At 28.4% G+C, this 11,691-nt stretch overlaps 2 protein-coding genes across 2 annotated transcripts; one reads left to right on the top strand and one right to left on the bottom strand.

The window, feature by feature from the left end:
- Nucleotides 1–10: 10 nt before the first annotated feature.
- Nucleotides 11–1,332, bottom strand: LOC124925951 (transcription initiation factor IIB-like). Its single transcript, XM_047466096.1, has 5 exons — nt 803–1,332; nt 607–737; nt 429–517; nt 244–320; nt 11–176 (listed from the first exon to the last, which is right to left on the bottom strand). Exons 1-5 carry the CDS (start codon nt 1,311–1,313, stop codon nt 43–45), a joined length of 942 nt encoding a protein of 313 aa, XP_047322052.1. The 5' UTR covers nt 1,314–1,332; the 3' UTR covers nt 11–42.
- A 3,230-nt stretch (nt 1,333–4,562) lies between these two features.
- Nucleotides 4,563–8,864, top strand: LOC124926047 (ABC transporter G family member 15-like). The gene is made up of 9 exons (XM_047466208.1): nt 4,563–4,853; nt 6,272–6,351; nt 6,443–6,904; nt 7,041–7,163; nt 7,262–7,393; nt 7,466–7,750; nt 7,843–8,115; nt 8,188–8,295; nt 8,424–8,864. The coding sequence occupies exons 1-9, from the start codon at nt 4,589–4,591 to the stop codon at nt 8,778–8,780; spliced, it is 2,085 nt and encodes a 694-aa protein (XP_047322164.1). The 5' UTR covers nt 4,563–4,588; the 3' UTR covers nt 8,781–8,864.
- Nucleotides 8,865–11,691: the final 2,827 nt, after the last annotated feature.

Raw genomic sequence — 11,691 nt, forward strand, 5'->3', positions numbered from 1 at the left:
GCAATTACTTCGAAGATGAAGTCTATAATATCGGAAAGTTCATCAAGGGTTGGACAAGTTTCTGAGGTCTTCATCCTTGGCATACCAGTTTGGTACAATCCTAGAAGCATATGGGTATATATCTTTATAAGAATTTCTTATAGTTCCTTCAGCAACTCCAGTAGCTAGTGAAATATCTGCACCCAACATTTATATATATGCTGAAATTTCATCTTCAAATTGTAACAAATTGTTTTGATGTACCTTTGAGGAATTTCTTTTCATCTGATAACTGGGTGATGATATAAATTACAGCTGCTGCTATGGAGATTGGGCTTCTCCTGAACAAAAACACATTATTATTATTATTATTATTACTATTACTATTAAGGAAGGAAAAACCACATGAATGTTGTGATCAATAATAATAATAATAATCAAAATGACACCTTATGTCAAGTTCTTCAGATTTGTGAACAGCCTCTTGTGCAGCCTTAACTGCTTGGTTAGTCATGCAAAGGTGGGAACAGAATCGTCTCTAAAGGACGATGTGGAGGACAGTTAATCAATGAATCAGAATCAGTCAAGAAATTCAAAAAGTGTAATGAGAAGATGAATGATTATTACTAGAAAATCTCCAGCATGAATAGTTCCCATTTCCATGGACTGACCCATCTCGATTTCCAACTGTTTGACAATAAACTCCTTGGCACGGCCTATCTCCTTCTTAGAAGCTCCATTGGCGACCAAACATATTTCTACAACAATCATTCATTTGTTTTTGTTTTTTACAACAATAAAAAAAATATGTAATCTGACTCACCTTTTACAGTGCGAGGCTTATCTTCTTGTCTACATGCAATGTAGATACAAGCTGCTAAAATGGCATCCTGATTCCTTCCCTTCAATGGTTTTGGTTTTTGATCTTCCACTTTTTTATATATCTCATTTGCTCTATCCTTTATTGTTGCAACAAGTCCCAACTTGTCGGACATTGTAGCGATGGCTTTGAAAGCCTGAATGAGAGATCGATCAGGATTGGAACCACGATTCTGCCAACGGCCGAGGGAGGAAGATAGATATTCGCCGCCGCCAGTAGGTTTGGAAATGACGGTGGAGAGGCCTCCATCGGTGAGCAGAGGATTAGTTGGTCCTCCGACTCGGACAGGGTCGTTGTCGCCGGTCTCGTTGGCGAATGTTCTCCATTCGGAGGTTTCGTCAATGTTATGAGCCTCCAGCACAAGACCACACTCGGAGCAGACTGTGTCTCCGGCGGAGTGATCAAACACAACCTCCGTCGGTCTCTTACATTCCGGGCAATACGAATCCGCCATTGTTGTTGATCCCAGAGACAAAACGATGATCTTTTTACAGAGAGATTAATGGCGGTTTGGAGCTTTGCGGTTTAAAGGAGTTCATGCGTTTGTACACTTCCTTTATTGGATCCTGACAACCAATTATATCTTGCCATGTAACATATTTTTGTTCAAATTTGACTTCCCAATATATATCTAAAACTTAATTCTCTTATTTATATAATGTATTCAAATCTGCACTCAAACTTCTGATTAATATATTTTATTAAAGTTGATTAGCAAATTTAAAAATCTAGCTATATATGGAACCCCATTTCTGTATAAATGCGTGAAAAAGTCTGTAACCTTTAAATTTTCAATTAATATTAAATCTATTCCTAAAGTTTTTGTTCAATTCAATTCAAATTTACAGCTTTTGATCCATGTTGTAAACATCATAATCAAAATTAATATTTTTGATTCAACATGTGCAAAATAGATGATTTAATAACATTTTTGTTTGGCCAAAATAAACAAATAATACTTCAATTATCTTTACATCAATAGCCTAAATAATAAAATAATTTTTAAGAGATTAAAAGTTATCGTGGAGTGGAGTGTAATTTTAATTTCTTATTAAAGTAATAATAATATATTATTATTAATAATAATAAATAATAAATAATTATAAAATTAATAATAATAAATCAATAACAATTAATATTTTAATAATAAATTATTAATAAAATATAATTATTATTTTTTAAATAAATAAATTGAAGCATTCTCATATATTTAAAATAAACAAAATAAAAAATAATTAAGGACAAATTTATAATAATAATAATAATAGTAATAAATTAATAATATTGTTAATAATAATAGTACTAAATTAATAATTATAAAAATAATAATTAATAATTATAAAATTAATAATAACAATCAATTAATGATAATAATAATACTAAATTAATAATAATATGAAATTATTAATAGTAATAATAATAATTAATATTTATTATAAAATTAATAATAATAATTAATAGTTATAAAATTAAAAATAATTTTAATAATTATAAAATTAATAATAATAAGTTAATATATCATTAGTAAAACTCAATTATTATGTCATATACAAATAAAAAATAATAATGATTATAAAATTTATAATGTTAATAATAAATTAATAATTATAAATTAATAATTATAAATTAATAATAATTTTAAAAAATAAGTATAAACTTGTTCTTAAAGGAGTTCAATAATAATAATTTAATTTATTAAGAATAAATTTTAATATCTTTTGTGATGTAATTATTATTTATAATTTTTTTGTTGAAGAATGATTAGGAATAAAATTTGTGAGAGAATAATTATGGCATAATTTTATTAATTTAAAAATAATAAAATTTCTAATCTACCTATTTTCTTTTACTTTGTCATTTTTAGTCAATAATATAATAATATGTATTTTTTCTCATTTCCTTCCTTATCACACTTTATTTTTTTTAACACCAACACCATTTATTAGACCATAATTAATATATATTATCCTTTTTTTTTTATTTAGATTGGGACATAAACAGTAAGTTGAGAGAGATTTTGGAGCATTGTAAGATTTGGTTGTCACAATTTTTTTTTTTATTATAGAAATGTATGTAAGTTAAAAATGATAAAAAATTTAAAATACAATGACAAATATTGACATAAAAAACTTATCAATATGTTGTTGAGCAAATTTGATTTTTTTTTATTAAATTAGAATGAAATTATTATTATTATTCAATTCATAGAATAGAAGGCTTTTAAGACATGTGTAATCGGTTGGATGGTTTATTATTATAATAATAATAATTATTATTATTATTATTTATTTTTGTGTATATATAATTTATTTGTTAAAAATAAAATAAGGAGTGATATTGGATTGTGAGACCAATTTCAGTTACGTCTCAAAGTATCGAGTTCGGATCTGCACTCTCAAGTGAGACAGCTTTTTCATATTTTTACCGTGGCCATTCATGTTATGATTTCAATATTTTTTTTTACAGATAAAAAAAAATGGTTAATCGACAATAAATTATATTAAAAAATTGAACACAATTCAGGAGGAATTTGATTAAATAACCTCAAAGATGAGGTTATTTGATCTGGTGGTGGCTTGCTAATTTTTTTGCGCTCGTGGTCTTTTTATTTTTTTTTGAACGATATTGCCCTTGTTCGCTAAGTGGATTAGGTTAGTATAAATACTCTAATATTTTCATTTCCTTAGTTTTCTTTCTCTCTCTTCTCCTGTTCTCTCTTTCACGACGGCCGGCGGCGACGACGGCGACGGAGGTTGCAGGCGGCGGTTCAGTTCATACAGATCTATACAGATTTACAAGATCTAACCTAATCCATTTATGTTTTTATCTATACATATTTACAAGATCTATATAGAACTAACCCTAAATCTATTTTGCATGCATGTCTCCGATTCTAGGGTTTAGTGTATGCAGGTCTCCGATTCTAAGGATTTGAAGGTCGAGGAAGATGTTCATTTCAAAATCTAATTCGAGTTATGATCATGTTTACATTTTCTTCATTTCAAAAATCTTTTCATATTTCGTTCTGGTTCATATTTAGTCATATTTGTGGATTCTTATTTGTTATTTGGTTCATATTGGTTAATGTTTGAGCATTTCGTTAGGTTATTATTTGTTATTGGTTGATATTTGCAGAAAATCTCTGATTAGATCGTATGTGTTTCCGTTTCAGATCTGTTTAGCGTTTCGCTAAGTGCTTAGCGTTTCGCTAAGTGCGTTTCGCTAAGTGCATTTCGCTAAGTGCATTTCGCTAAGTGTATTTTGCTAAGTGCATTTCGTTAAGTGCATTTCGCTAAGTGCTTATTTATTTTAATTAATAAATAAGTAATGTAATGTTTATTTATTTCGCTAATGATGTTTGAAAGATGAATATTATGCTAATTTAAAATATATTTTAAATAATTTGGTGCAAAAATTTAGAAGAGATAAATCTAGAAAGTTATCTCTTCTAAATAATATAAAATAAGATATTTTGAGATAAATTAAATTATAATTTTAATCTTATTAAAAATTATATTGTTTAAAAATATTTTATTTGAATTTATTATAAATTTAGAAATTAGATTTATTAATTTTATTAAAAAAAATAAAAAATAATAGTTAATTCACAAGTGATTGAATCTCTTATTAATTAGTTGAGCCAACTTCAACTTTTTCCATTTTCTTCTCTCTTCTCTTCTCTTCCTGAACTTGAACTTGGAGTAGTACGTAGCTGTTTTTACATTAGGTATGGAGATAGAGGCCAACGGCAGCGACAACTGCGGCGGCGACGGAGGTAGAGATATGGAAATGTTTGAAGAATGTGATCAGGGAGGCCGGGGAGGGGCATATTTGGTATGGGAAGATCTGACGGTGGTGCTACCCAACTCCGGCGGCGGCTCATCTCCGAAAAGTCTGCTCAGAGGTATCAACGGCTACGCCGAACCGAGTCGGATAATGGCCATTATGGGTCCTTCCGGCTCCGGCAAGTCCACCCTTCTTGATTCCTTAGCAGGTTCAATTCTTCTTTACATTATTTAACTGTAATATTGTCTCTTTCTCCCCCATATTAAATCTTTAATTCACTTGTCAATTATTACATATAAAAAAGAAAATAAATTACTGAAATAATTAACTCTAAATTTATCATTTATGAGGAAGGAAAAAGAAGTAGCTACAATATTTCTAATATTGAAGATTATTTATTTTCAAAACTTGGAGATGTTGAAGATTTAAATATATATATTTTGCATTTTAATACAAGAATTTTGAATTAGATCATCCAGAGTTGAATCATATTAAATCAACTACTGATCAATTTTATTTTATATTAATTTGTTAAATTATACATAAATATTAAGCCTACATTTTTATTAATCATCCTAGTCTTATATACTTTCTCCATTATATAAATATTAAAGTTTGTATTAATATATAGAGTTGTGAGATAGTTTATATATTATATATATCCGGTGGATTGACAACGCTCTAAATACTTCTTGCATATATAATCATATAATTAAATAATACAAATTCTACATGTTTTTGTAAATTTATCATTTTTTATTGTTATTTTAATCAACTTTGTTATAATCAAACAAAATAATTATAATATAATAATAATTTAAAAGATATTTTTTTTATTAAATAAAGAATAATTTGATTGATATATTTATAAATTTCATTGTAATATTATAACTCTAACTAATTAATATATTTTGAGTGCGAATTATATTGGTTTAATTATTTTAATTATTTATTATATATATATTTTTTAATACATAACATTATTGCATTCACAATAAAAAATTGAAAATGGACCATATGGGATATAAAGTTAATTAATTTCCTCATTGATTGGTGTGGATAAAGACAGTTTGAGAATTGAGAGGATGAATATAACATAATTAATTAATAGCAAAACCCCAACCATATATATATATAAATATATAATAATAATATAACTGATATTTTTTTTTGGCTGGAAACCAATCTAACTAACGTCTATCATCTAGAATGGGTTGCATTAATTATTTTGTAATTAATACTATGAAAAAGTAAAAATGAGATTTTTTTATGGAACATTTCGTTATTGATTGGATAACCCACTTGTTAACACGTCTATTATGGGATTATAATTTGACTTATAAAAGTAAGTATTTGAAATGATGAAATCGTATAGATCCATATTTTGAAGATTGCAAAGTTAGGCTGAAAAAACTCAATTGAAGTTATAGTAAATTATGAATTAAAAAAAATCTAAGAAGTACATGATTATGTCATTGGGAATATTCAAGTGCTCCATACATTATATATCACAAATAAATCATTCCACGTGAATTTTGTATACTTTTAGTTTTATTTTCTTAATAACTTTTAAGTATTTATAATTAACTTTTTGTTATGAATACAAAATGATTGAGATTTTCACAGGTAGGCTGTCAAGGAACACTATAATGACTGGAAATATTCTTCTTAATGGGAAGAAAAGGAGACTTGATTATGGGGTTGTGGTATGATATTACTTTTTAGAAATAAGATTTTTAATCAAAACTGTATTAGATAATTCTATTTCATGCATGCAATTTAATTGATTGTTTTTAGGCTTATGCAACACAAGATGAAGTTTTATTAGGTACTCTTACTGTAAGGGAAACAATTACTTACTCGGCAAATTTAAGGCTCCCAACGTCTCTAAGAAAGGAAGAGGTAAACGATATTGTCGAGGGAACAATAATGGATATGGGTCTCGAAGAATGCGCTGATCGAGTGATCGGAAACTGGCATTCTCGGGGCATTAGTGGCGGGGAGAAGAAGAGGGTTAGCATTGCCCTTGAGATTCTCACTCGCCCTCCAATATTGTTCCTAGACGAGCCCACAAGTGGCCTTGACAGTGCATCGGCCTTCTTTGTGATCCAATCACTTAGAAGCATAGCCCAAGATGGTAGAATAGTTGTTTCATCCATTCATCAACCTAGCAGCGAAGTATTTGCACTATTTGATGACTTGTATTTGCTCTCTGGAGGCGAAACCGTCTACTTTGGTGAGGCAAAAATGGTCAATAAGGTATTATATATATAATTAATGATCTTCGAAAACATAACTAATTAAAGGAAACTAAAAAGATTTAACCTGCTCTAGAAAGAATATTAAATCTTTTATATAAGTTGTTCAAATTGTTCTTTTTAATTATTGCACGCAGTTTTTTGAAGAAGCGGGATTTCCATGCCCGAGTAGAAGGAATCCTTCCGATCATTTCTTACGTTGCATTAATTCAGACTTTGATGTAGTAACATCTACACTTAAAGGATCACAAAGACATCGTGTATTTATATATGAATCAACTTTTTGATTTTCCATTTCTCAAACATATATATATGGCGTTTTCTTATAGACTTTATTTGGTATATTTGCAAATGATAGGAATCTGGACAAACTTCCGATCCAATGATGGAAGTTCTGACATCGGATATCAAAAGAATTCTAGTTGATAAGTATAAATCATCGGAATACGCATTCAAAGCGCGACAAAGAATCAAAGAACTTTCTACCATTGTAAGAATGCATGCACCTCTAATGAAGTCTTGAAACAATTAACCGGCACTAATTAACTAAGCTTTGATGTAGAGAGGAGTGGACTTAGAGGTAAAATGTGGAAGCGAAGCGGGATGGTTGAAACAACTCTTGACATTGACAAGGAGATCATCTGTAAACATGTCAAGAGATTTTGGATACTATTGGTTACGACTAGCCATATACATAATCTTGTCAATTTGTGTTGGCACGGTCTTTTTTAACATTGGCACGGAATATACGTCGATCTTAGCTCGGGGAGCATGCAGTGGCTTCATATCGGGTTTCATGATATTTATGTCCATTGGAAGCTTCCCAAACTTTATAGAAGAGATGAAGGTATATATATTGTTCAAATTAACCAAGAATTGCAATAATTTCTTAGAAATATTGTTGACACATTTAATATCTCATGAATAATATTGAAATAGGTGTTTTACAAGGAACGACAAAACGGGTATTATGGAGTCACGGTTTTCATTCTCTCAAACTTCATTTCTTCCTTCCCATTCTTAATTTTGATATCGATGTCCACGGCAACTATAACTTATTTCATGGTGAAATCTCGGCCTGGATTCTCTTATTACGTGTTTTCTTGTCTCAACCTACTTTTCAACTTATCCGCCATAGAGAGCTGCATGATGGTGGTAGCTTCAATAGTTCCCAACTTCTTGATGGGAATCATAACCGGGGCTGGAACACTAGTAAGTTTGTCATCGTACGTTAATTCTCCAAATTGTTATAACAAGATCTATTTATAATTTCAATTCATGCAGGGAATAATATTGATGACATCGGGGTTCTTTCGGTTGCTAGACGATCTTCCAAAAGTATTCTGGCGCTATCCGATGTCGTACCTCAGTTTCTTGTCGTGGGCACTTCAGGTAAACACAGAAAATTAAACAAGAACATGTCGATCGATCTCTTTTTTTTAGGTTAAAGCCTTGGGGACCTCCTTATTTTAGTCAATTAGGTCCTTTAAGTGAATAAAATTGTATAATGTTGATTGCAGGGTGAATACAAGAATGATTTTCTTGGACTCGAGTTCGATAACCTAATCCCGGGGACTCCAAAGATAAAAGGAGCATATGTGTTAACGAAGATGTACAAGATCCCTCTAGACCATTCGAAATGGTGGGACTTGTTTGCAATTCTTATAATTCTCATATCATATCGAGTCATATTCTTCATTATTCTCAAGCTCAAAGAGAGTGTCTCACCGATTTTCAATTCGTGGTATGCAAGGGGAGTGGCTCACATATTTAACAAGAGGCCCGCGTTTAAAAACAAATCGACGTTCGGTTCTATGAGGCACATTCCTCCTCGTTCATTGTCTTCTCAAGAAGGACTTAGTTCTCCAATTCTCTAAAAACTACTTAGTTTGAACTATGTGGTTTTTGTAATATAAATGGTATAATTTTATTGGAATTATGATTCCAATAAAATGTTACTAATTATAATTAATGTTGCTTTCTTATTTATCTAAAAAATAAAGTGGACATTAAATAATTTGAAGCATGTAAAAAATAATATTAAATATTTTATTTCAATACCCTACACCTATAAATATGGTTCTCATTTAAAAAAAAATCAAGAGACTTCTCAGCTCCTCTTAATTACATGTGCATTATTGTTCTACATCTCAAAGATGAAATTATAATTATATATATATATATATATATATATATATATATATATATATATATATATATATATATAATGACCTATTGATACAAAATATTGTTATTGAAATTCATAGTTAGGATATTCTATACTATTTATTTAGTTTTAATTACTAAAAAAATATTCAACTTGAAAACTACTGCTGTTAGTTAATAATCAATTAAATAATTCATATTATTTATTTTTGTATCTCTTCGCTAATCAAATTAAAAAAAAATTTCACTCGACTTCTTTACCTAATAAAATATTGACTAACTTTTTATAACCCAAAATCAAACAAGTTATTGACTAACTTTTAATAAATTTGTATTTTATTTATATTTATTTATTTATTGCTACAATAATTTATTGAATTAATAAGGGTAGGTGGGTTATGTGTTATCGTTAGGCTAGAATAGGCGTGGGGAGTTATCAACTATTTAATTTAGTGCAATGCTTCTATCTTTAGCCCCATTAATAGATATAAGTCCCACAGTATTCCTAATTTCATAATTTACTTTGTATTATATCTATTTTGGACAATTTGAGTTCTAATTTTCCTTTAGTTTAAAATATTATTATATGATATCTTAATTATTTTTATTATGACTATAGCATTAATATTAAAAAATATATTGAGTAACTAAATGCATTATTTAAAATTTTATGTAGTTTTTCGGCTACAAGTATTTTAAGATATAACAAAAGTATCAAGATTAAACAAGGTTTTATTTTATGCTTATTTGTTAAATCCAATATTTGAATAAAATCATTTTTTTATTGTTTGGATCAATGATCAAAATATAAAAATATTTATATTTATATTTAATACTGTAAAATATTATAAACATACAAATAACAAAATTTTAAATCAAGTAAATAATTGGAGTTTTTTTTCTTTCTAAACAACCAAATTTATCTCTTCTCCTTTCATTCCCGTTTTCTTCTTTTACTATTCCCAAGTCAAACTCATCTTTCTTCTCATTATATTCTCAAAGGCCAAACCTATCTCTCTTCTCTTTTCATTTTCAATCGACCAAACTCTTCTATCTCTACACTTTCCTCCATCTTTCATATTCTTTCTCAATTAAAAGTAGGGATGACAATGAGGCGGTTCGGAGCGGGGAATGTATTTACCATTCTCGCCCCGTTTTAATTATGGAGATTTTTTTAATACTAACCCCGTCCCGTTCGGGTTTTTTCGGTTTCAGAGAATACCGCGGGACACGGTTAATAATTTTTTGAAAAAAGAATAAATAAAAATTATACAATAAAATTATATAAACGAAATTTTTAATATAATATATATTAAAATTTTATATTATTATAAAGAAATAATCTTACTACTCTTATAAAATATAGTAAATAAATAAATATATTGGTGATTTAATATATTTAATTATGTTTATGGTGTTCGGGGCAGAATCGGGGTGAAATCGGAGCGGGTCGGGGCGGGGGACACAAATACCATCCCCGCCCCATTTCCGTTCGGTTTCGGGGGAAAACCGTCCAAAACGGGACAATTCGGTTCGATTTTCGCGGGGCGGTTTCAAATTGTCATCCCTAATTAAAAGATATCGAAATATCTATTTTTTAAAATTTACTATTAATGGAACAATTTTTTCATTGCCTTACTATTTCATATTTTAATTCTTATAAATTTAAATATTCCTATTGACCGGTGTATCATATTGTCAAACTTTTAATATTTGTGATGAGTATTTTTTAAATATTTAATTTCGTTTGTAATTTTAAATGAGATGCTTGTGATTGAATGATTATCTTTAAATTATGTGAATGTATTTATTTTTCTTATTCTTAAATAATATTGTTGTGATTATATATATATATATGTAGTTTGTGATTATGTTTAAGATACTATTTAGCTTAAAATATAATTCTTAAAATATAATTTTAATTTATTTTTTAAGTAGCTTGAATTGTAATCGAGCTGAGTTCGAGTTCGAGTATTTACAATGTAATTTGAGTCGAGCTCGAGTAGTATGGTACTCGACTCGGCTCGTTTACACCTCTACTGTCCCCTACTTTAAATTGTTTTTTTTAGTGATAATTATATTTTAAAATTGTTTAATAGCTCATTTAACTTTTAGTAATCATGTCTATATACATAACTTTTAAAAAAAACATATTAGTCACTCTGAAAAATAAATTTTTAAAAAAAACATTAAAACTGTTTTCACTTTATTATATATTTTGATCAATTATAACTTTAAGCTTAAAACTCTTTCAAGTACTTGATCTATATATCTTACCAATGTATATATGTTAGAAGCTTAAAACTCTTTCAAAGTATTTTATAGATGTTTTAGCATGATAATTACACAAATCCCAATGTATTATACGAGAAAATGTTTCCTCAATTTAGGTCAATATAGTTATGAAATTATTAGAATAAAAATATTATTATTTTTACTAAATAAATCATATTTAATTTAAAAACTCTTTATCCAGCAAATTAAATGGTGGTTAATTTGGTTAAATTTTTTTAACAATCTTCAATAATAAGATAAGCAAAAGAATATAATACTTAAGCGCTACTTTATCTTAGTCAATATCAGATATTAAAAATGGGAGTTTGGTAAACTTTAAAATTGTTT

The sequence above is a fragment of the Impatiens glandulifera genome, chromosome 2 (genome assembly GCF_907164915.1).
Source record: "Impatiens glandulifera chromosome 2, dImpGla2.1, whole genome shotgun sequence".
NCBI lineage: Eukaryota > Viridiplantae > Streptophyta > Magnoliopsida > Ericales > Balsaminaceae > Impatiens > Impatiens glandulifera.

Excerpts from the sequence above, each read along its gene's own strand:
- LOC124925951 (XM_047466096.1), bottom strand. The coding sequence starts at position 1,313 with ATGGCGGATTCGTATTGCCCGGAATGTAAGAGACCGACGGAGGTTGTG. Across the intron at positions 518-606 it reads TTCATGCTGGAGATTTTCTA|AGACGATTCTGTTCCCACCT; the intron begins GTAATAATCATT and ends ATCGTCCTTTAG. Across the intron at positions 177-243 it reads TGAAAAGAAATTCCTCAAAG|ATATTTCACTAGCTACTGGA; the intron begins GTACATCAAAAC and ends TGTTGGGTGCAG.
- LOC124926047 (XM_047466208.1), top strand. The coding sequence starts at position 4,589 with ATGGAGATAGAGGCCAACGGCAGCGACAACTGCGGCGGCGACGGAGGT. Across the intron at positions 4,854-6,271 it reads CCTTCTTGATTCCTTAGCAG|GTAGGCTGTCAAGGAACACT; the intron begins GTTCAATTCTTC and ends AGATTTTCACAG. Across the intron at positions 7,164-7,261 it reads AAGGATCACAAAGACATCGT|GAATCTGGACAAACTTCCGA; the intron begins GTATTTATATAT and ends TGCAAATGATAG.